This window comes from Zalophus californianus, chromosome 17 (assembly GCF_009762305.2).
Source record: "Zalophus californianus isolate mZalCal1 chromosome 17, mZalCal1.pri.v2, whole genome shotgun sequence".
In the NCBI taxonomy this organism is placed as follows: Eukaryota; Metazoa; Chordata; class Mammalia; order Carnivora; family Otariidae; genus Zalophus; species Zalophus californianus.
This window is the reverse complement of record NC_045611.1, coordinates 48,065,164-48,090,212: the sequence shown is the minus strand read 5'-3', so window position 1 is coordinate 48,090,212 and position 25,049 is coordinate 48,065,164. Positions and strand designations below refer to the sequence as shown.

At 48.2% G+C, this 25,049-nt stretch overlaps 1 protein-coding gene and 1 long non-coding RNA gene across 8 annotated transcripts in view; one reads left to right on the top strand and one right to left on the bottom strand.

Moving 5' to 3' along the window:
* The window catches only part of LOC113935484, a 40,461-nt gene extending 20,500 nt beyond the window's left edge, over positions 1–19,961 (top strand). For 2 of the 3 annotated variants that reach the window (XR_003524042.1, XR_003524040.1), the window contains 2 exons: positions 1,790–2,386; positions 18,916–19,961. This is a non-coding gene — a long non-coding RNA (uncharacterized LOC113935484). The remainder of the gene's footprint in view (positions 1–1,789; positions 2,387–18,915) is intronic. The other variant, XR_003524041.1, reaches the window with a different exon arrangement.
* Positions 3,872–21,323, bottom strand: LOC113935478 (carcinoembryonic antigen-related cell adhesion molecule 1-like). 5 transcript variants are annotated; one of them, XM_027617440.1, is made up of 9 exons: positions 21,146–21,323; positions 19,976–20,335; positions 16,183–16,461; positions 15,535–15,789; positions 13,748–14,026; positions 8,863–8,989; positions 8,129–8,181; positions 7,373–7,404; positions 3,872–5,792 (listed from the first exon to the last, which is right to left on the bottom strand). In XM_027617440.1, exons 1-9 carry the CDS (start codon positions 21,207–21,209, stop codon positions 5,673–5,675), a joined length of 1,569 nt encoding a protein of 522 aa, XP_027473241.1. In that variant the 5' UTR covers positions 21,210–21,323; the 3' UTR covers positions 3,872–5,672. The 5 variants fall into 5 exon arrangements, with proteins under 5 accessions (XP_027473241.1, XP_027473243.1, XP_027473244.1 ...); XM_027617442.1 differs by lacking the exon at positions 8,863–8,989; XM_027617443.1 differs by lacking the exon at positions 13,748–14,026.
* Positions 21,324–25,049: the final 3,726 nt, after the last annotated feature.

Sequence of the window (25,049 nt, the reverse complement as noted above, 5' to 3'; positions counted from 1 at the left end):
CCCAACGTGGGACTCAATCCCAGGGCCCTGGGATCATTACCTGAGCTGAAGGCAGATGCTTAACCAACTGAGCCACCCAGGTGCCCCGGGCTTTATTTTTTAATCTTCATCTTCTCATCAGCCCCTGGCTTAGTGCTTGACATACAGAAATCCTCAGTAAATGTTTGGTAAATGAATGACTCATCAGAAATCTATAAAAATGCCCTAGTTGAATGAGTGTAGCCTTATTGTCATATTTGGTTGGTTTCTTTGCGTGGCTTTTGGTTTCTGGTACTTTAGTTAGGGATTAACTTAGATGCTGGCTACCGTCAGATTACTAAAGGTTTGAGGACAGTGAGTGTGTCTGTGACTCAGACATTTGCATGCTAGAAGGAAATGGGCTGGGTTTTCTTGTTTCTGTTTTTTTTTTTAAAGATTTTATTTATTTATTTGAGAGAGAGAGAGAGAGAGAGCGCGCGCACATGAGAGGGGGGAGGGTCAGAGGGAGAAGCAGACTCCCCACGGAGCAGGGAGCCCGATGCGGGACTCGATCCCGGGACTCCAGGATCATGACCTGAGAGGAAGGCAGTCGCTTAATCAACTGAGCCACCCAGACGCCCTCTTGTTTCTGTTTTTTGTCCCTAGTCTCTATTTCACTTTGAGTTTGGATGACCGTGTTTGGCTTTTTTGCTATTTCTTCAAAATAGGGATGACCCTGAAGGAGCTCCTTGAGAGCATGAACAGAGTTCACTTTGTGGTGGTAGGTTTTGTACCTGATAGACTGAATTGGTTGCTCCTTCACTTACTTTATTTTTAAAAATTGAGATGAAATTGAGATACACTGAAATGCATATAGATCTGGGTGCCTGGGTGGCTCAGTCGGTTAAACATCTGCTGCCTTCTGCTCAGGTCGTGATCATGGAGTCCTGGGATCAAACCCTGAGTTGGGCTCCCTGCTCAGCAGGGAGTCTGCGTCTTCCTCTGCCACCCCTCCTCCCCCACTCCCGCTCGTGTTTGTGCTCTCTTTCTCTCTCAAATAAAAAAAATAAAATCTTAAAAAAAAAAAAGAAATGCATACAGATCTTAAGTGTACCATTTGAGTTTTGGTAAATGTATATACATCCATGTAATCACCACCTGAATTGAGATGTCAAATGTGACCCAGAAAGCTCCCTTGTGCACCTTTGCAGTTAATTCCACCCCCTATGGTGAATCCTAACATCATTAATTATTATTGCCTATTCTTGAGCTTCATTTAAATGGCATCATATAGTATGTGCTCCTTCATGTCTAGCTTCTTCTGCATAGTATAATGTTTTGGAGATTCATATATCTCATTTTAGCAGTAGTTTGTGCCCTTTTTATTGATGACTAGTATTCCCTTGTATAGATATACCACAATCTGTTTATCCATTCACATACTGATGGATATTTGTGGTTTCCATTTTTTGGCGATTATGAATAATGCTGTTTAGAAGCATTGATGTATAACTCTTTGTGTGGATATCTATTTTCATTTCTCTTGGATAGATAGCCAGAAGTGGGATTGACTGTATATTTAACTTTATAAGAAAATGTCAGACTCTTTTCCAGAGTGGTTGTGTCATTTTCTATTTCCACCAGCAATATGAAGAATGCCAGCTGTTTCCCATCTTCACAACAGGTGGTATCAGCAGTCTCTTAAAGTTTAGCTACTTGCCGATAATTTTGAGTACTCCTCTGTGCCTTGAAGAATAGATTATTCATTTTATGCCCATCACGTGGAATATTCTCCTAACTCCTCAGTTTTTCAATTTTACCTATGTTTTAGGTGTTTCCTGACACAAAATATACATGAGAATTACCTGGGAGTCTTTCCAAATAACCCAGGTCTCACTGAAGACACACTGTACCAGCAGCTTTCTCAGGGATTGTTCATGGACTCAGTATGTATGTTGGAAAAGTTCCCCAGGTAATTCCGATTTCTATTCCTAGCTAAAAACCACTGCTTCGAGGCTCAAGTCCTACCTGTGATAACAGAGGTTCTTTATCCTGTCTACACGTCAGCAGGATCTGGGGAGCTTTCAATACTCACCAGTGCCAGGATTCCAGCCTGCACCGATGGAGTTGGCATCTGGGGGTGGGGCCTGAGTGTCAATTGTTTTTTAAAATTTCCCCATCATTCTAATGTGCAGCCACATTTCCCATTGGATTTCTTTCTGTCTTCTCTTGTAGCATTTATACCTTTTTATTTTTATATTATAATACTTTTTCATGTCTTATCTCCTGTCTTAGGCATTATGTTCCTAGCCTTTCTCATTTCTGTGTCTTTCATGGAGTCTGTCACCCACATTTGTAGCACAGTAGGTGCTCAATAAGCATTTCCCGAACACATGGATTGGTCATCAGAAAAAGATCGCAGTCACAGGTAGGTTGTGTCCTCAGTCTCAGAGTCCCTCTCCTCCCTGGGGTTGGAGTTGTGATGACCACTAGGGGTAACTCCTCTGTGAGGTAACAGAACCTTGCCCTGTTTGGTATTTGTTTTCAGGCATATCACTCGGACTAAGAATTATATGTATATATGGGGTACAGCAGCAGGGTTGGGTAAGGAGACAGATCTAATTAGAATGGAGGAGTTATACTAGAGTTGTGGTAAAGAAGGTAAGAAATATTAGTAAAGAGGAAGAAATTTGATCTTACCTGATAGGCCAGGGTAGGCCACTACAGACCCTTGAACAGGAGGGTGAACCAGTTTTTAGGAAGATAGTGAGGCAAGAGTGAGCAAGAAAGATTTTAATAGAGAGACCAGAGACAAAGAGTCAGGCTGTACCTCCAGCAGTTATTGAGGGCCTGGGTTGTTTAGGGTCATGGGAAGCGACAGAACAATGTACTGAGAGGTGTTAAAGGACCATCAGGTTTTGTGATGTATCGAATCTGGGAAACCAGAGAGCAATGTGGAGGAAACAGTGGTAGTGTGGAAAGATGTGGAAAGAGAGGAGTGAGGTGCCGGGGAGGGCTGTGGGGGTGGGGATGGGGGGTGCAATTTAAATAAGGAGGAATTTCAGAAGGTGTTTGGATGTGAGTGTCAGGAGTTCTGGGAAGCAGTAGGGGCTAGAGATACAGATGCAGGAACCATCTGCGGAGAGGCTATCGAATCTATGGAAGAGGATCGTGGGCAAGTATCCAGTCCGGGCCTCACTACTAAATCTGGTGTGGGGCGTGACGCACAGGTCAGGGGGTGGAAGGAGGAGAATGCCCAAGGAGGAGAAGTTGTCCGTGGTCTTAGACATTGTAAAAGCGGACAACGTGAGGATGGTGAAAATATCTTTGAATTGGGCTAAGGACGGATACTGACTTTCTGCTGCACCTAGCGGTCTTGGGTGTGGAGGCGCCACTGCACAGGGGCCAGGAAAAACCAGGTGACAAGGACAGGGGACGCAGCACACGTGCTTCTATGGCTTGGACATGAAGGAGATGAGAGAATAGGCTAGTACTTAGTGGGATTAATAAATGAAGGGTATTCAGGTTAGAACACCCTAGAGAAGGGTCTGTGTGACTGGACCTGTGGAGGCTCTGAGCCCAAGCTGTACTGCTGCATCTGATTCACCAGAGCCACCTGTGCAGGAAGCGCCACTTGTCCCTAATAAAGAGGCCTGGAGATCTTTTACTCATGAAATCATGTCTCTCAGAAGAAAATAGGCAGTTTCTTCCAAGCAGGTTGAAGCTATGGCCTGTCATTTCTAGATAGACTCACTTTGTCAGCAGGCATGCAAATGACTTTAGCTAATTTTCTGATCACTGGATCAAATATCTGTAGACTTAGGCTCATTCTGACTCCCAGTTCAGCAAGTTCTCTTTCTTCTGCCTGTAAAGAAGATATTGTCTAAAGCAGTATCAACCGTGAGGCAGCATGTTCATGTTGACTTTATAATTTTTATTATAAATATAGAGCAGATTTTACAAATAATTCAGAAGTAGCCCTAGCCAGACAAAATTAAATAACACAGAATAGCATGGATGAGGGGAAGTATATACAGACTGTGTCAGGGTTAGAAAACCCTTGAAAGAGGTACCTGAGTATAGAGAATTCCCAACTCGCCCTCTTTGAGGGGCCTCAGACACAGCATGACATCAAGTAATCAATATCGAATAAAACCCCTTTCTCAACCCCAAAGAGACTGTGTAGAGGAGGCTGGGTGGGAAGTATGTTGCCTCTCCTTCTTCTGCCCTTCTTTTCTATTCTGCACACTGGGGCTCATAGACCCCGTGGGAGAAAACATTTCAGAGGCTGTTCAAGGCACCTCCAACCCAGTTATCACCCTCCCCTGTCCTCACACCCCTCACCGCCCTGGTTCCCCAGGAGCGTCAGCACCAGGGCAGCTTTCCAGGGGGTAAGCAATGCCAACAGGGGTGTGAGTGTGTTCCCTTCAGGGCACCCCCACTTCTCAAGGACCAGTGGAACCTTGGCAGAGGCCAGGTCTCCTAGAAAGTGAGTGGGGCAGACACCATGCACAGCAGAGACATGGAAAGCAATGGTGGATGAAGACCGGACTGAGATGCCGGGAAACTGAATTAGACCCATTCCTAGCCACGAAGGAGGAAAACTGCTGCTGCTGCTGCTTTTCTTTTTTGGAGCCCCCGACATAAACACCTTGAGGAGCTCCTGGCCAAGGGGAATTGTGCGGTCTTGGTGGCTTCTTCCACTGAAGGCAGTCAGGTTGTCTTACCTAGCTAAGTAGATATAGCCCCTTTCACATAAACAAGCAGTTGCAAAAACTAGAATGTCAGACTATCTCAGGGAAAGAAACTAATACACCAAACTGCGTTCTTTAACAATTTTTTAAATAATCTCTGAAGGGTAGCTCTCTGACTCCTTTCCCAAATTCCCAGCTGATTATCTCTACTAAGAGCTGACTGCTCCCTGAAGCTGTAAGCCCTCCTTCTGTGGGCATCTCCTTGAATAATAAAATATTTTTTATTTTATAATATGTTTATTATTATTATTATTATAAATATGTTTCATAATACCTGCATTTTTTTTTTTTTTTTGCATTTTCCTTTAGGAATCACCTGTAGACCTCAGCGAATAATTTTCCTAACTGCTTCTAGTGGGTTCTCTGAAGACAGGCTTGTCAAATGGCTTAGGTGGCTTTCTAGTTACGCAGCAAGGTGTTTAGGCCCTGGTAGACAACTCTGACAGTGGACAAAGGTGTGGAATTTGGTTCAGCATCCCCATTCAGCCTATTTGTCTTCCTGTGCAGGGTGGGGTTCACAACGGGGCTTTGGAGAGAGAGAAGTTTTTACTTTTACTTCTTCTCTCTTTTCTTTTCTGGCACGTGCATTTCAGCGGATCAGGAGAGGACGCTCAAGGTTATGGTAAATTCAAGTTAGACTCCAGTAGGGCAGGACTGGGGCAGGAAGGAATAGGTACGTTTAAAACAAGGGAAGGCCGAGGGGCAGAGGTTGTGGCCACTTCCCAAGGTCTGCTTTGCCAAATTTCAATGACAAGGAGGGTTGGGTTTCCTAGAATCCCGGATGTACCTTTTCATCTATTGACACTGAAGGGAGGGGCTGTGACCAGGCAGCCCGGAGGCGCCTCATTAGGGAGTGAGGTGGGGAAAGAGGCTTCTTCCCCTTTTCCCTGAGGGTAAAGGGATCTCATAGTGAAGGGGACGAGAAGCTTGGAAAGAGCACAGTGAGCAGGACAGTTTGCGTTACATCTTTCGTACTTCTGTATACACCGTTTCTGTGGCTGCTGGGGATGGGGAGGCCGAAGTTGATTTCGTTGATTCCTGGGCATTGAAGTTCAGGGAAGAATATGCAACTTCTTCAATCTGAAAGGCATGAGAGGTGTGGTCAGTTAAATCAGAGGCATAGGTCAGGCCCTCACCTTGTGTGCTGTGATTCAGCACCATGTGCTATCACCACTTCGAAACTGAAAGCTTTGGAGAAGGGTTTTTATTAGCCACGATTACTCTGCTTGCTAACATCCTGTTGAGTGATCATTAGAAGAGATAGATTATAGTATTTATTCATACTGGAATGCAGTGATACAGCATCTGAGAACGGACAATCTACAAAGGCATAGGAGGACATGCATGAATCTCACAAAACAATTTTGAATGAAAGAAGCTAGACACACACAAGGATGTACTATGTATCCCATTATGTAACAGCGTAAACAGACAAAAGTAGTGCATTGGAAGTCAGGATAGTGGTTACTCTTTGGAAGGAAGTAACTTGAGTGGATGGGGATGACAGGTTTTATTTCTTGACCTGGGTGCCTTTTCTGTTCAACTCATGAAAATTTATACATCGTTAAAATATATTTATGATTTAAGCATTTTGGTATATATGTATATTCTACTGAAAGGTCGAGAAAAATTTGGTTAAATTATGGTAAAGTAAAGGAACCAAGATCTCAGAACCATTAGAATGGACATCATCCTTTGTTGGTAAGAGCAGGGTCAGTGAAGGTAGAGGAGGGAGAACCATGTGGTGCCTTATGCTGGTCACTGTGCTGGGTGCTTTCCATTGGTCGTCTCATTTGATTCCTTCAACTTCTCTTTGAAGTAGGCAGCATGCCCATTTTACAGATGGCAAAGCCCGGGCTCAGAGAGCTTACGTTACTTGTCCAAGGTCACAGGGCTATTGAGAGTCACAGCCAGGATTTAAACACAGGATGGGGTTAATTCCAAAGTCCACATTCTTGTAATGAGGTAGAGTCATGAACCAGTAATCCTTTGTTTGTTGCTGCATTGAGGAATTTTGACCCAAACCTGATCTCACATTTGTATCTTCAAGAATAACCCATTCTACACAGAGATACTTCCATGAGAAAATCAGCCATTGATGAGTGAAATAAGTCAATCAGAGAAGGACATGTATCATATGACCTCACTGATATGAGGAATTCTTAATCTCAGGAAACAAACTGAGGGTCGCTGGAGTGGCAGGGGGTGGGAGGGATGGGGTGGCTGGGTGATGGACATTGGGGAGGGTATGTGCTATGGTGAGCGCTATGAATTGTGCAAGACTGTTGAATCACAGATCTGTACCTCTGAAACAAATAATGCAACATATGTTAAGAAAAAAGAAAAAGAAGAAGATAGCAGGAGGGGAAGAATGAAGGGGAGTAAGTCGGAGGGGGAGAAGAACCATGAGAGACGATGGACTCTGAGAAACAAACTGAGGGTTCTAGAGGGGAGGGGGGTGGGGGGATGGGTTAATCTGGTGATGGGTATTAAAGAGGGCACACTCTGCATGGAGCACTGGGTGTTATGCACAAACAATGAATCATGGAACACTACATCAAGAACTAATGATGTAATGTATGGTGATTAACATAACAACAACAACAACAACAACAATAATAATAAAAAGAAAATCAGCCATTGAAACTAGTTGTGCTTACCTTGTTAGACAAATTGTCAGGATGGTCCTTACCTGGGGAAACAAAAGCAGAGTTCCCAATCCATGAAAATGCAAAGCTCATTTAAGGCCTTAGAATGGGGGTTGGCAGGTGAGAGCAAGGGTGGGGAGGTGGGTCCTAAACTGTTGTGGTTTCTAGCTGAAGGAGGTGGCAGTTGGCGGGAGGATGGGGTAAGGAAGTGGCCTATGAACGCTTGAGGAATTCACTTTGCTCAGGGTTGGGGTCCAGACCCAGGGCATTGGTACCAGAGGAGGGGTAAGAGTAGAGCCACAGGAGACCTCAGTCCACTTCCGACAACTTCTTCCAGCTCACAAGGTCTTGATTTTCACCCAGATGTATTTCTCAGCAACAGGCTTCAGTGGCAAGAAGGGACACTGAGGCCCACAGTACCCAGAGCACCACAAGACAGGGAAAGTCTCACCAAAGGAGAATGCCCACATCCATCATAAAGGCAGGAAGGGAAGGAGTACGGACAAGGAAATGACTCCTGGAAACAGGTCCATCCTTGCTCAGGCCTGCTTGGCCCAAGCAGTGAATGTTTCTCCCAGGGCTGTGTCTCAGGGGAATCTTTTGTGGCTAGAAGGGTGTGAGGACCTATGCCAACCTAAGGTTGGGAAATGGAGATCCCCTTCCAAAAATTCAGAAGGTAGGAAGTAGTTTGGGAATCCAGGATTCCCTGTTAGGGCAGGGCACATGGTGGAACACACCAGGTCTCACTGGGTGAGTGGCTTTACTTACTGTGGTTGGAGGCTGAGGGTTTGTGCTCTGTGACATCACGCAGGTCACTTGCCCTAAATAAATATCAGACACTGTGACTGCCATTCCCAAGCATAGGATCTTTGGTCCTTGAATTAGGAAGGACATTGTCAGCAGGTAATTCCTTGGGGTTCCTCAGTGTTCATTTATACTGTGGTTGGTACTGCCTTTCCTCTTAGGGCCTCCTCCTTCAGTCTACCCACAATCTCCTAGGATTTGTTCCTTTCCTGTTTGCTGGATGTCCACATGTGGGTCCATTGTTTATCAATTGCATCTGAGCCTACTTGTACCCTGACACCTTTCCCCTTCTGTAGGTAGATGCTGGTTTTTGTCTCACTTTACTTATTGTCCAAGAGGCCTTTGGTTGTTTTTTGCCTTTTCTTAGGTTCTCTTCCTCTCTCCTACAACTGTTCAAAAGAGCACACGACTCACTTTCTCCTGCTCCTCCTTTCATTTCCTCATTTTTTTCCTTCTGGGACCTTGTCTTCCCCGACTGGGAGACAGAAACATAGGGGGATGGGAATAACTGTGTCCAAGAGACAGTGGGGTCCAGGAAGCATAAAGAAGAGATCCACAGGAATTAGTGCTGAGAAGCAAGGGTTTAGAAAGAAGGAGGAGCAGATCCAGGTGCAGAGACAGGGGCAAAGTCTCCTTCCCTCTCCCAAGCATGGCAGTTAGCCTTGGAGAAAGCGGAAGAAGAGGAAAGGTCATCATACCCGCCAGTCTTCCTGATAAACAGAAAGTACACCAGGGCTGCTATCACAGCAACCCCAGCCAGGACTCCAATCACAATGCCCACAATAGCCCCAGGTGGGAGGCCAGAATTTGGTTGCGTTCTATCATCTGTCATGGAAAGAAGAGAGAAGAATGAATGAAGGTGACATTATTTTACAGTGGGGATCCCCTGGGGGACAACTCTCAACGTGTAGTAGTCTCTACTTGTTCCTTCAAGGAATACATTTTCTGTGGGAAGGTTGCTGTGAGGGGATTAGCTGACTTCATCCTTCAATTTTTTCTCTCACCGTATTTTTAGGCTGGTGATCAGACTTGCCTCAATTCTCTCCTGGCCTTTCGGCACTCAGATATTTTTGAAGGCTTTGGAAATGTGAGAAAGGCTGATTGCTATTTTTCTATAACTTCCCACCTTCTCATGGTTGCATGTTTTTCTGTGTGCCAGCTGTGGCAGCCATGAATATGCACCTCTCAGGTCTCTTGTGGTGAGGACTTAAGTGATGGAAGGCCTGGAGAGTGCATTCTGAATTCACCATCTCCTTTGCACAGAGACCACACTTCCCACAGAAGGGGGAGGGATATGAAATAAGCCCAATTCTATGAGAAATCGTTTGCCTCTTAAGGGTGACTTGAGCTCAAGGACCCCTCCCCCCGTCACCTTGCAGACAGACACCCTTGTAGAACTGCACTTCGATCTAAAACTTTCTTCTGTCACATCTGCACGACAGTCTGAGGAACCTCCCAGGCTCCTCCCACTCCTGTCTTACCTTCACAGGCATTTTTCCTAATAAATAAATAAATATTTTTCCCAATAAACATAAATAAATAAGTAATCCCACTTTGGCTGCATCTCAGGGGATAAAAACTAACATACTAGGCTTGAAACTTTGTATTCGACTCCTTTTTTTTCCTTTCCCGTGTTCAGTTGGTAACTATGTCCCAGTGACTAATACCATTTGCATCTGTTTCTTCTTTTTTATTTCTGTTGCCCTCACCAGCCAACTCAAGCCTGATGTATTAATATTTTCTTAAAGGTTTATTTATTTATTTGAGAGAGAAAGAATGAGACAGAGAGAGCACGAGAGGGGGGAGGGTCAGAGGGAGAAGCAGACTCCCCGCCGAGCAGGGAGCCCGATGCGGGGCTCGATCCCAGGACTCCAGGATCATGACCTGAGCCGAAGGCAGTCGCGTAACCAACTGAGCCACCCAGGCGCCCCAAGCCTGATGTATTAATATTAATGTTAGCTACTATTATGGTGTACTTAGTATGTACCAGGCTCTATGGTAAATACATATATCTCATTTGATCCATATAATAATGCTTTCAGATAGACATTATTTCCAGATGAAAACACTGTGGCTTGGAGTAGTGAACAATTTACCCAAAGTCATATGGCCAGTAAAAGGTGGATCTAGGATTTGACTCTAGGACTACCTGACTTCATAGAAGCTAATGATAATAGGAGTAGTAATAGCAGCTAACACTTATGGAACATTTTCTCTGTGTGTAGCATTTTGCTAAGGGTTTAATTGATTATTACATTAAACCTTCCCATGAAGCAGGTACTTATTACAATTTTCTTTTCTTTTTAAGATTTTATTTATTTGAGAGACAGAGTGAGTGAGAGAGAGAGAGATCACGAGCAGGGAGCCTAATGCGGGACTCCATCCCAGGACCCTGGGATCATGACTTGAGATGAAGGCAGATGTTTAACTGAATGAGCCACCCAGGCGCCCTCTTATTACAGTTTCCAGTTGAGGAATATGAGGCTCAGAGAAGTTAAGAATCTTGTGCAAGAAATCTGTAATTGTAAATACTTACATTAAAAAAGATCTCAAATCAATAACCTAACTTTGTAAGGAACTGGAAAAACAAAAACAAACTAAACCCAAAGTTAGCAGAAGGAAGAGAATAATAAGGATTAGAGTGCGGATAAATAAAACAGTGAGTAGAAAAACAGTAGAGAAAATCTATGAAACCAAAAATTGATTCTTACAAAAAGATGAATAAAATTGACAAAACTTTAACTTAAAGAAAAGATTAAAATTACTAAAATCAGAATCGAAAGTGGGGGAAATCACTACCAACTTTATAGAAATAATAAATATTATAAAATAATAAGTATTATAAAAGTACTATGAATAATTGTATGCAAACAAATTGGATAATCTGGATGAAATGGACAAATTCCTAGAAACACAAAACCGACCAAGATGGAATCATGAAGAAATAGAAAATATGAAAAAACCTGTAACTAGTAAGGAGATTGAATCAGTAAGAGCATTCAACAAAATTCAACATTCTTTCATGATAAAAACCTTAAAAGTAAAAATAGAAGGAAACTGCTTCAATATGATAATGGCCATAGATGAAAAACCCACAGCCAACATCTTACTCAATGTTCAAAGACTCAAAGTTTTTCCTCTAAGATCAGGAACAAGACAGGGATGCCTGTTTTTGTCACTTTTATCCAAAATAGCTTTGGAAGTCCTAGCCAGAGCAATAATTAGGCAAGAAAAAGAAAGAAGAGGCATTCAAATTAGAAAGAAGTATAAAATGATCTTTGTTCACAAATGACATGAACTTACACATAGAAAACACTAAAGATTCCACAAAATCTGTTATAATAAACAAATTCAGAAAAACTGCAAGATACTAAATCAACACACAAAAATCAGTTGTATTTCTATATACTAACAATGAATAATCCAAAAAGGAAATTAAGAAAATTCTATTTACCAGAGCATCAAAAAGAATAAAATACTTAGGAACTAATTTAACCAAGGAGGTGAAAGATGTATACACTGAAAACTACAAAGCAATTGCTGAAAGAAATTAAAGACATAAATAAATGGGAAGACATTCCATGCTCATGGATTAGAAGACTTAAGATGACAGTACTACCCAAAGTGATCTGCAGATTCAGTGCAATCCTGATCAAAATCCCAATGACATTTTTTTTTGCAGAAATAGAGAAATCTATCTTAAAATTCATATGGAATTTCAAGGGACCCCAAATATCCAAAACAATCTTACAAAAGAACAAAGTTGGAGGACTCACATTTCCTGATTTCAAAATTTACTGCAAAGCTATAGTAATCAAAACAGTGTGGTAATAGCATAAAGACAAACAAACAGACCAATAAAATAGAATAGAGATCCCAGAAATAAAACCTTACATACATAGTCACACCATTTTTTACAGGGGTGCCAAGACCATTCAGTGGAGAAAAGACAGTCTTTTCAGCAAATGAGGCTGGGAAAACTGGACACCAATGCAAAAGAATTGAATGCTTACTTAACACCGTATATGAAAAATTAACTCAAAGTGGATCAGAGACCTAAATGTAAGAGTTGGAAGAAAACACAGGGTGAAACTTTTCATGACTTTGGATTTGGCAATGATTTTTTGGATATGAAACTAAAAGCATAGGCAATAAAAGAAAAAACTAGATAAACTGGGCTTCAATTAAAATTAAAAACTTTTGTGCATCAAAGGACACTATCAACAAAATGAAAAGACAACCCACAGAGTGGGGGAAAATATTTACAAATCACATATCCCATAAGGGTTAATATCCATAACAGAGAACTAAAACTCAGCAACAAAAAACCTAATAAAAAAATGGGCAGAGGGGGCGCCTGGGTAGCTCAGTCATTAAGCGTCTGCCTTCGGCTCAGGTCATGATCCCAGGGTCCTGGGATGGAGCCCCACATCAGGCTCCCTGCTTGGCGGGAAGCCTGCTCCTCCCTCTCCCACTCCCCCTGCTTGTGTTCCCTCTCTTCCTGTGTCTCTGTCAAATAAATAAATAAGATCTTAAAAAAAAAAATGGGCAGAGGACTTGAACAGACATTTCTCCAAAGAAGACATCCAGATGGCCAACAGGCACATGAAAAGATGCTCAACATCACTCGTGATCAGAGAAATGTAGATAAAAACCACAATGAGATATCACCTCATGCCCATTAAGATGGCTATTATTAAAAACAAAATGAAACAGAAAACAAGTATTGGTGAGGATGTGGAGAAGTTGGAACTTCCTTGCATTTGCTGGTGGGACTGTAAATGGTGCAGTCACTGTGGAACTGGTACGGCAGTTCATCAAAAAATTAAACAAAGAATTACCATTTGATGCAGCAATTCCACTTCTGGGTCTATGCCCCAGTGAACTGAAAGCAGGGATTTCAGTAGATATTTGTAAACCCATGTTCATACCAGCATTATTTATAGCAGCCAAAAGGTGGAAAAAAAACAAAAGTTCATAGACAGATAAATGATAAACAGAATGTGATACATACACATGAGGGAATATTATTCAGCCTTAAAAAAGAAATGAAATTCTGACGCGCTACTACATGGATGAACCCTGAAGACGTTATGCTAAGTGAAGAAAACCAAACAAAAAAATAAATATTGTTATGATTCCACTTAATCTTAGAATAGTCACATTCACAGAGACAGTAAGTAGGACGGTGGTTCCTGGGGTTAAGATTGGGAGTAGGAAGTTACTGTTTAATGGATGGTGGTGATGGTTGCACAACAATACAGATGTACTAATGCTACTGAACTGAAAACTTAAAATGGTTAAAATGATAAACCTTATGTATATTTTACCACATAAAAAAATGGTAACAGAGGAAAAAAGGAATCTTGTGTAAGGTCACACAGTAAATGCCAGACCTAGGATAAGAAACTGACTATATCTGATTCAGAGGCTTAGCTCTTAACCACTCTGCCATTCTGTTTACTGAAATGGTCTCTTGATTCTATTCTGCTCTTCTGGCCTCTATGACTTCTATCCATTTTGCACATCATTGGTAGAGTAATCTTCCCAGGAAGATGGAACACGGGGCAAGGTGTCAGTTACCTTCCACAGCCAGTCTGACAGGGTCACTTTTACTGGAACTGCCTGGGTTGGAGACCTCACACTGGTAAGTCCCGGCATCTTCCTTCCTGACAGGGTCTATGGTGAGGGTGCTGTTGTCCTGGGACAGCTTCATCCTCTCCGTGAGCTTTAGACTCTCGTTATTGAAGAGCCACCCGATAGAGACTCCAGTGTTATTTGTGGAGCAGGTCAGGACCACAGAGTCCTTATTTCCTGTGACTGTGGTGTTGCTGGCATGCACAGTGGGCTGGGCCACTGGCTCTGTGGGGAAACACAGGTGATAGAATGAGAATGGGCCTGGGGCCTTGGGTCACACTCCTTCCTCTGAGATGCCAGCCATTCGGAGGGCCCCGGCGAGCTCTGTAAAGGTGCCCCACAGGATGGCCCTGCTGTCTGCAGAAGGATGAGTGTCTTTGTTCAGGTGACGATCTGTAAGGAGAGGGCTATACCTCCGCCTCTGACCCTCAAATTCCCTTCTGGCCCTCAGTCCTGTGTCTGCTCTGCCTGGACATCTCTGTAGCATCAGCACCAGGAACCTCTTCTAAGCCCACATGTCCAGCATCCTCATCATCAGGTGGAATTTTTTACCCAGTGGCTTTCTTGTGACCCTTTCCTAGAGCTTTCTTTTCCTAAAAGGTCAGGCCCCTTCTCTAGTATGGTAGCTTTACATAGAAAGGGAAGGCATTTCCCTCTTATTAAATAATTTATTAGAAAATGAGAATGGGGGGCGCCTGGGTGGCTCAGTCGTTAAGCGTCTGCCTTCGGCTCAGGTCATGATCTTGGGGTCCTGGGGTGGAGCCCATATTGGGCTCTCTGCTCCACGGGAAGCCTGCTTCTCCCTCTCCCACTCCACCTGCTTGTGTTCCCTCTCTCGCTCTCTCTGTCAAATAAATAAATAAAAAATCTTTAAAGAAAGAAAGAGAGAGAGAGAGAAAGAAAGAAAAGAAAGAAAGAAGGAAAGAAAGAAAGAAAAAGAAAATGAGAATGGCCCAGCCAGTCTTTGTGAGTTTAGGACCTGGAGAAGTTCCAATCTAAAGGGCTTCTCAATCTGAATCAGACTTTTACTTCCTGGCCTGTGGATTGCATATTACAGGGAGGAAATCTTTAGAGTAGTGGTCACAGTTTTAACAGAAGGCTGGTACTCTTAGCTTTAGGTATAAATATATACTTTTGGCACTGCTCCTTCTGTCCCATGAAGGGACTTCGTGGGGGAATCTACCATTATTCACTGCTCTCCTTAAGTGTAAACGTACTGGTGTCATGTAGGGTTATAGAACTGGTAGACTTCAGAGCCTGACACAATCAGAGGGTCTGCCCCAGGGCTTGCTCCTGCCCATTTCCCGGCGGCCTCACGTGAGGGAGACTCTGGCACAACTGGTAGCACAATTTGGCCAGATTGAAGACAGACTTCTCCTGTACCTTCTCCATATGCCCCTGTCCCACCACAGATGAACTCAGAGCAGAGTCAGTCTATACGGTGAGCCAGGAGCAAAAGGACCTTCCTTCTCCCTCTATAAGCTCCCCGCCCCAGCAGCGTTCTGGGGCTGAGAGAACCCTCTCCCACATTCCAGGCTGGACCCGAGGTCTGCCATGAGAAATCAGAGAGCAAGGGGAGGAAGCGTCTGCAGACATGTAAAGGGAGAGTACAAGGACAGATTTGGGATTTGTTTGTGACATAAGCAAATGCCAATAACTTCTAGGCTCTTTGCTGAACGCCAGACAGACCTTCACCACAGCGATCCATGCAGATGCTCCAGGGATCCACTTACCAGAGACTGTGATAGTCTTGACTGTGGTCTTATTGAGGCGAGTGCCAGAGTTATAGGCGAGGCAGGCATAGGATCCGCTATCATTCGCTGTGATGTTGGGGATAAAGAGCTCCTGTGTGGATGACTGGGGCCTCCCATTGATAAACCAAGAATACTGTGCGGGCGGGTTAGAGGCTGCGTGGCAGGAGAGACTGAGCTTGGCCCCTAGATGGTAATAGGAGTCTGAGGGGGAAATGGTGGGGGCATCCGGGCCATCTGGAGCAAACAGAATAAAGCCACAGGTGATGCAATGAAAGGGAAACCGAAGCTCCCGGTCTGTATTAGGGCCACAGTGTCCCTCTGAGCTGGGTCCCAACCTCCTTTTAAAAAGTCCCAACCAGAAGCCCCATGTTCACTGAGCCTGGGTCTGAGACATTCACTTGTGTCTCCTCACAGGCTACTGACCCTCTCAGGGAGGAACAGCCTATCTCCTCCTAGTCTTGGCTTAGGCTGAGTCTGCCCAGGTTTGCCTGGGACAAGAAGCCATGGCCAGCCTGGGGGTCCAGCTGAGAGTCATGGACTCGGACCCCAGAAGTATGGATGGGCCTGGCCCCCGGCATGTGGATTTGGGCTGACAGCCCGGGCCAGGTAGGAAGGGAAGTTACTCACAGAGAACATTCAGGGTGAATGGGTCACTACGACCGACACTCACTGGGTTCCGAGTTTCACACTCATAGGGTCCTGTGTCATTCCTTGTGACACCGTGTATAGTGAGAGTCCTGTTGTCCAGGGACAGCTCCAGCTTGGCGCTGGCCGGGAGGCTCCCATTGTTTACTAACCACAGGTAGCCTGTGCTCTGAGTTTGAGGTCCACACGTTAATACAACAGAATCCACATTCTCCACGGGGTCGGAGTTGTTGCTTGTGATGCTGGGTTTGGGTAACTCCGCTGTGCAGACAACAGAGAGAACATTGCCCTGGGTGGTACCTGAGTCCTTCAAAGAATAAGGCAGGTCTGTGAAGCTCAAGACAAATGCAAGAGGATCTGAGCGCTCAGAGAACACAGGCCACCTGCTCTCCATGTGAGAGCAAGCACAGGCCTTCTCAGGTCAAAGAAGCGTCAGGGTTTGGTTGTAGAAGACACAGGACAGGGAGCCAGAGACCACCCTGGGCCTCGGCTGGTTCTTCCCTGACCAACTGACTGTCTGACCAACCTCAGAGGCCTGACCTGGAAAGTGCAGGTGCTGAGGCCCTTTCTACGGCACAGACCTACACCAGTCACCCTACAGGTGTTCTCCCCTAGGCCTTGCTTTCCAGGGTTGTCCTGGAGATGGGTAATGATGGGCCTTCCCAGAGCTCATAAGCCTGGAGAACACTGGACAGCATGGCCTGGAAGCGGGTATTTGAGCAGAAGTAATACCAGGGGACACCAGGGCCAAGCGTGGAGGTCAGTCCAGCACTCAGGCTGCGGGGCCACGAAGTAGGTCAGTTCTGCCCAGGTGTTCCATGGTGACTGACCTGAGACAGTGGTGGAGCAGAGTCAAGACTAGAAATGCTCCAGAAAAGAGTGAGGGGGACAGGCAGGGCCTGGCTGGCTGTGGCAGAGAACTATGTGCTCTGCGCTCGGTCTTTAAAGTCTGTTTTCCCACCGCAGAGGCCAGTGAGGACCATGCTGGTCTTTCCTGAAATACAAGTGGGTGTTTGCAAATGCAGAACGGGTGACCGGTGGTAGGTGGGGGAGTGTGGGGGAAGGGCATCTGGCCTTCATGGACCATTTTAAACACAGTTATGAGATAGAAATTTGAGCAATTAAATGGTTTCGATATGTGAAAATCAATATTAATACCTGAAAAATCTAAGACCAGTTTCTAGAGCTCCCTAGGGAGCGCTATATGTTGCAGACCAAATTCTGCAGTCCAACCACGACACATTATGAACGAAGGAAGATGTTACAGTGGGTTTGAAATCAGTGACTCCCTGGGTAGAGAAAGACATGTGAGTCCTATTAAGAAATAGTATTGATCGGGGAAAGTCTGAGGTGCCCCTGTTATATAAAGGGAGTAATGATACCAAATTAGTAGAAATGATGTGTGTTATGTCAGTAAATTTAGGAAAGAAAGTCCCTGCCACCAATTTCTATAGTCAAAATGGAAAGAAACCCAATGCTTGTATGTGACTTGCTTTTGACCTCAGGAAACACAAGTTTGATCCTATTTACCCAAACTGGGCAGCATCTAAGTGAAAGGACAGGGACTGGTGGATCGCACCGTGTGAGAGGATCCCACCCTATGGTGAAGGTGTCCTCAGGAGCACCCACGTGCGTGTGAAACAGGCAGTGAAGCAGTCGGAAGGCGCAGGGTCTGGCCAGCCCCCCGGGGGAGGGTCTGGGGAACCCCTGGGAAGAACGAGAGCCTCACCAGGACGAGCACGTGAGTCAGGAGTAACAGGCATGAGATGAGCCCATGAGCTTTTGGGGACTGCAGACCTGCCCTCCTGCCTTTGACTCCCTGCTGGAGTCATGTAGGGAGGAGATCAAGGGGTCCCAAGTCCTTGTCATGGGGTGTGTTCCACTCGTTGGCGTCACGGAGGGAAAGAGTCCTGGATGAGGGCCCAGTGACAGCTCGCTCTCCTGGTGACCTGGGGGAACTGGCTCCTGACGGAGCCTGGCAGAGGATGCCGCTCGGATTTCTGTGTCCTCTACTGTTGCCTGGGAGGGCGGGCGGGCCACAGGTGTTAGCAGGAGAATGCAGGGAAGGCTTAAGGGTTAGTAAAGGCGGCTGTGCAGAGCAGGGGTAGTCCCAGCTGGAAAGGAGCAGGAGGAGGAAGATGAGGGACAAGGTCGGAGCAGAGAGCCAGAAATGTCCCAGGCTGTGAGCAGTGAGGGTCACAAGGGACTTCACAGACTCCGGGCACTAAGAGCCCACAGCCGCCCCAGGGGCAGGATCCTCCCATGGCTGAGCAACACCACAGTCCTCGTGAGACTCTCGGGCAGTGGCCTGAGGGGCTGGTGGTCAGAGGGACAGAACATGGGTCTCAGCCCCTGGAGGGACAGGGAACAGGTGTGGCCAGAACCTCCTAGAATTGTGCATCCAGGGTCCAGAATCTGAAGAGACTGGGAATCATTCATTCATTCCTTCCCTCCTTCATGAAAGAGCAATTGAGTTGTGGGGCCCTGTGCTGGTTAGGGGTATGCCGTCGGGAGGAGACGGCAGAGTCCTTTCCCTTACACTCCAGTGGGATGCCATCAGCACATCAGGAAACGATAAGTGATTCCAAGTCCGATGCAGGAGCTGTGGATTGGCCACCTGAGGGGAGGCCTGGGCATTCCCCAACTGACTCTGGTCATTGATGAATTTAGTTCTTGAGTAAAAACATTAATTTTCCATTTGCACTCACTTCCCAGCCCAGAAAATCTACCTTGAGCTATGTATTCCTAAGAAGAGAGGTGTGATCCAACAGCTGGTCCCAGGGTCCATAGATGCCTGATAAGGCCCCCGACAGGCCTGTACCTGCAGACAGACCTTGTAGGATTGTGATCTGCCTGGGTGACTCTGATTCAATGTCTGCATTGCCCTGTGCCTCCGTTTCCCCTCAATAAAATCAAGTAAATGGTCTCAGGCTTGCCGTGTTGTCTGTAATTAACCTTAAATCCTTCACCATTACCTGACCTAAGGCTTGGTATAGAGGAGCTGCCCAAATAAACATGTTACTTGCCTGCATGAGAGACGGCTCCCTCGGCCTGATCCCTGGTGTGGGAGTTGCTGCCAGGAGCATCTTCTCTCCTCTGTTCCTCCCTGGGGGCGCTGACCTTCTTCTGGGGTCTCCTATCCCGCAGGGCCATCAGACTGTGGCCCAGAGACCTTGCCTATCTCTGTTCTCCACCCCAAGTCTCATGTGAAAGATCAGGCTCTGCCCCTCCCCAGATGTGGCTCTTGGTGCCAAGCCCTGGCCGGTGACCAGCTCAGGAACCTCAGGACTCAGGCAGCCAGGGAATTGTTGCTCCCAGTCCCCCCTGACAGGAAGCCAAAACCCACGTCTGGAATGGACTCCTCAGGGTCACTGGAGTCAGGAGCCCTGAGACAGGGGTCTGGGCAGGGGCTTTCTGGGCTGAGCTCTGGTGGGGATCCCAGGGGCCCATTAAGCCTGACCCTGACTGAGCCCTGCAGGGTCTTTCTCAGGGTCACATGGAAGAGTCCAGCGTTTTGGACTGAATCTCTCTCCCTCTGAGTTACTCCCATCAGAGTGGTCCTTCTGTTTGCTGCAAATGTGCTGTGGCTGGAATCCAGGAAGGGAATTCAGAGCTTAGGAAGTTTGTCTCCACTGTGTGTGTCCCACACTAAATGTTCCAACCCGATACAGGACATAAGGCAGAGGGGAGGGAGGTGCAATCCAGCCCTGTGATCCTGTTGTGTGAAGTAGAACTCACCCCACCCAACACCAGAGGGGAGAGAGGAATTACTCACGGAATACGCTCAGCTGTCCTCTTCCTTGAACAACCTGTAAATTTTTCTTTATGATTTGTACGGTGTAGTATCCTGTGTCGTTCAGGGTGATGTTCTGGAACAGCAGGGATCCATTGGGGTATATTGTCTCTCTGCCACTGTATGCAGGCCCTGTGGTACTATTTTGTGTGTTTACTACATATGATACAATTTGAAGGCTGGGCTCTGCAGTTGGCCCTCGGAACCAGCCATAGCCTATAAGATCCCCAGGCCGATTGTGGACACTAAGAAGAACGTTCTTCCCTTCAGCAACATTGGGCGGCACCGATTCCACAGTGACTTGGGCAGTGGTGGGCGGGTTCCAGAAGGTTAAGAGTGAGACTAGGAGGGAAGGGAGGAGACAGATCAGTATTTGGACCTATGTGTTGGAGGGAAAGCTGGGGCCCTGGAGACAGAGCAGGTCCTAATCCCCCAGCTTCGCGGTGTGTGTCTGAGTGTGCACGGGTGTGTGTGTGTGTCTCCTGTTGGTCAAGGTCAGCGGCATGACCACACTACTTCAGCGCCTCTGAACTTAATTTCCTCCGTTTTGAGCACTCTTCCTCACATGTCTGTCGCTCACTGCCTCCCTGCCCTCGGATACCTGCTCCCACTCAGGGGGTCCTGGGGAGAGGCCTGCTCTCCCCACCTCCTCTACAGACCCTCTGTCTTCACGTTCTGACCTTTCCCTGCTCTGTTCCCTTCCTGGTGCTTGTCAGTACCTGACATCACGTTCTAGACGTCTCTGCGTGTCTGTCTTCCTCCCCATAGAAGTGAGCTCGGGGAGGGCAGGGACTCGTCTGATCTGTGCTGTACCCCAGGGGTGGGGCAGGCTGCAAATCCCCGGGGATGAATGAATGTGGCCTCAGGGCTCTCCAAATCTGGCGTTTGTCTGTTAAGATCTCAGGTTGGTGGGAAGGGGCAGCGATTAGGTGGTTGTTATCAGTTTCAGAATTCAGTCCTCAGTGATGAGTAACTTGGGAAACGGCCCTTGGCTCTCCACTTCCAGATCATGAGATTTTCCCGTTGCTGAGCCGGCTCCCCGGTCCTGCCCTGCTCCCCTGTCTCATCTCAGAGCCCTGTCCTCCCCGGGAGACCCCAGCCAGCCTGTCTCTCCCATCCTCCCGCCCCCTCGCAGGGGATCATCCCTGTCACCTGCCAGCAGGAGCTCCTGCCAGGGGACGCGTCCTCCTCGGGGAGGGGCCGAGGGGGGCTCCATGGTGCCTGCTGCCCGGTCCGTCCCTCCGTCTGGGGGAAGAGCTTCTGCTCCAGAAACGCTCAGGAGCACTGCAGTCCTGTCCGGTCAGCTCTACGGTCCTTCCTCCCTCTGAGCTGCGCGGCCTCTGGGGGCAGGAGCGCTGGGCGGGGTCACGTGGGCCGGGGGCGGGGTCTCTGCCAGGGCCCCTCCCTCCTGACTCCCTTGTCCCATTCCTCCCCTGTCATCTCTGTCCACATTGCGGTTCCCTGGGAACGGCTGAGGCCTCTCCGTCTTCAGCTGTGATTTCCCACCATATGGGAGAGCGCGCACATGTCCTTGTTCGTGACCCCCACACCTCGGGGTCAAGGTGCAGGGTCAGCGCCCCCACAGCCCTCTCTCCCTCCCCGTGTGGCTTTCCCTTCAGAGCAGGAGTCTGGGGGCTGCCTCAGGAACTCTTGTCACAGGGATGTCACCCCCACTGTGCGCTGGAATCACCTGTGGACATTTATCAAGTCTGTGGATGCCCAGGTGACACCCAGAAATGCTGTTTCAGCTGATGCCCAGCCAGGCTGAGAGCCCATGATGTGGGGGTGGGGCCGCCCCTCCCTCTCCTGAGCCCACGGAGGGTCTGCAGATGCTGTGAAAATGCAGATTCTGACTCAGCAGGTGTGGTGTCGACTCCAGAGTCTGCCTCTAACAAGCTCCCAGGTGATGCTGATCGTCCTGGCCCCGGAGAGCACACTCTGAGTAGCCAGACTGAGGGGCACCCAGTTCCCTTAGAAGATGGCCCTTCTCCCTACTACAAGTTGGCCTCTGCTGAGTCCTGGCCTTGAGTCTGTTGGCACCACACACAGAGCCCCAGGGTCCCCAAATCCAGGGGATAATTTCTGTTGTAAGGGAGAAGCCCAGCTGGGCACCTGTCTCCCCAGTGTTCTCACAGGTCTGGGGAGGTTGGACTGACACCTGGCAGCAAGATCCCAGAGATGACTCTGGGAATGAGAAAGGGGCAGGCCGGGTGATGACTGGTAAGGGACCCACAGTCCATCCCTGGGTGTCCCCAGCCTGGTCTGCTTCCAGGGACAGAGACCCAAGACCAGTTGTCTCAGGAGCTCAGTTCCCAGGTGGGAAGGGAGTTTTCTGTGTGTCCTGGGATGAGAAGAGGTGGTGGAGGGTCCGATGGCTGAGGCTCCCAGGAAGGTTTTTAAGGAGACCCTTCCTCTCCGTGTCTGTTGGCTGAACTGTGGCCCAGAGACTGTCCATGTGCCCCCTGAGTTTCCTGGGCAGCCTGTGTCCTCTGCCTGGGGAAATTTCCTGTGGTCACCCTGCCTCCCCCAAGGATGGTGCCAGACAGGGACCTCTGACAGATCAGGGTGCTCCTAGGGCCCTAGAAGGAACGGGCAAGACAGAACAGACATCTGGGAGGGACCCAGAAGGGTCTGTGGGAGAAAGGGATGGAAACCAGACTCCTCCACCTCCTTAGCTAAACCCAGCTTCAGGATTTAATGTCCTGTGTGTTTTCTGCATGTCCCTATGTCGCCCCCTGGAGACGATGCTGGGGGCTGCACCAGGGATTTTGATCAGGCTCCAGAGGATGTGAGAGGGAGGCCCTGAGTCCTGGGCAGAGGTGAGGGACTGGTCAGCCTGGGTCCTGGTCCCAGCAGGTTCTAGACTGCTTGACTATATCCCAGGGCAGGGTGAGTCCAGGGAGAGGACAGGCACTGTCTAGAAGATTCTTGATCCTGTGTCAGGAGAATTGTCCCCTCAGAGAGATGTACTCCCTCAGCAGGAGCTGTCCTCAAAATTTCAAGGAATGACCTTGTAAGGGTCTTTTGAGACTTTCAGGAAAATCTACTGTCCTGGGGTGCTGGGCACCACAATGCCCTGTCTCCCATCACAGCACTGTGCGGGGATTGCATCCAAGTCATCTGTGTCCCTGTCTCTGCTCTGCTCTGGTCTCCCCACAGGAACCAGGAGCTGGGGCGGCTCCACCCGGAGACTCAGTTGAGGGATCCCAGAGCTGCCTCTGTGAAAGGGGAGGAGACCCTCAGCCTCGGGGAAACAGGCAGATGCTGGGTTCTCCTGTGCCGTCTACCCAGGAAGCTCCGCTCATTCCCCACGACTCCTTGGGCTGCTGAGAAACATTCAGGAAGACATAGCAGGTGTCCCCACAGACCAGGGGCCCTCAGGAAGAGGAGTCACCCCCTGATATCTTTGGAGATCAGTGTAGGGCTATGAACTCCATGGGTAGTAACTGCACCTGGGGTGGTGATCCAGAATTTGTGGCAGGTCACATCTCTGAGAGCAGAGGAAGGACACAGCTGCCCACCCAGGCCCTCCGGGGAGAGCAGTCAGTCACAGACAGAGATGCGAGGGGGTGTCCGTGTTCTGGGAATGAATGGGGGTCTGACCTCTAACTGGAGGAGGTCCCGACAGCCTTACAGGGACAGCCTCGGGCACATGCTGGCCCCCTCTATGCTGATGCCAGTGCCCTGGATCCGCAGGGAAGAGGCTCCGACCCCAGGTGACATGGGGGTGACATGCTTCCTTTGTGCGGTTTCCCTCATGCATTTAACGAGTATTTACTGGGCATCTGTGATGTGTCAGGCCCTGGGCTGCGTCCTGGGAACTCCACCGAGAACAGGACAGATGTGGGCCCTGGACTCGTGGGATTTCCCTTGCAACAGGGCCACGGGCAGTCAGGAAATCATGGCACTGAGGAGTCATTATAATCTAGAGAACGGCCAGGAAGGGAAAGTGTCTGGTGCGTCTGGAGCATGTCAGGGGGTCTTAGCTGATGGTGGGTCCCATGGAGCACTCCTGAGAAAGTGACCTTTTGTCTGAGGCTGGAAGTGTGAGTGGACTTTTGCCTCTCGAAGGACAGAGGGTGTGGAGGGACGAGCTGCCCATAGAGGGACCAATCTCAGCGGGCAGACGCCTGGCTGGCCAGAGGCGCTGACGGAGTCCAGCGTGGGGAGCCTGGAGAGCCAGGAGGACTGTGACGGGGTGAGGCAGGCTGGGGAGGGTCAGACCCTGCTGGGCTGTGGGTGCTGAGGAAGGCTCCCAGGTGTAGAGCAGCTCTGCCGCCCTCTGGTGGACAAGGAGGGAAGTGGAGAAGGCCGAGTCAGGGTGCCAAGCCGCTCTGCATGTTTATTCAACATCAGTCTAGACATTTCACATGGATTGAATTATCATGTTAATACTCCATCATATTCCGGCTTTGTGAGTCCCAATCTCTGCTGCTGTAAGTACATTCTCCCTGCCTCTTCCCTCAGTAAAATATCACCAAGCTCAGATTTCCAGGAATGTATATTGATGTGTGTTGTCTCCAGTAAGTTACAGTGTGTGTGTCCCTGGGCGGCAGTGGTGTGTGTGGCTGGAATGCGGGGTGGTGGGTCTGTGGGGAGAAGAAGGAGAAGCAGGGCCCTCGGCGTGTCAGGGGGGGAAGGTCTGTGTCGGGGGGCAGAAGGAGGAGGATGGACAAGTCAATTTTCCTTCTTACTCCCAGGACCTGACATCAGCCCAGGGTCCTTGACCCTGGAAACACACAGCACCACACACCTCTCTGTGTCCCTGGGCCAGGCGAGGTGGGAGCTGCTTCTTTCCTATTCATCAGGACCTGGGCCTCCTGTTCCTCACAATGCTGAGATGGCTTCACACTCATGGTCTCACCTGGCACCTAGGAAGACCCCCACATTGAGGCCTGGGTTTCTCCTCTCCCCGCTCCCCGTCCCTGGGGTTTCTGTCCTGCACCTTCTCTCTAGGCCTCTGTGGCTAGCCTCAGCCAGCGGCCCCACCTGCTTCTGCTCCAGGCAGTGTCATTCCCGTTTCCACCCCTTGATTCCTAGATGTGAGAATCCTGGC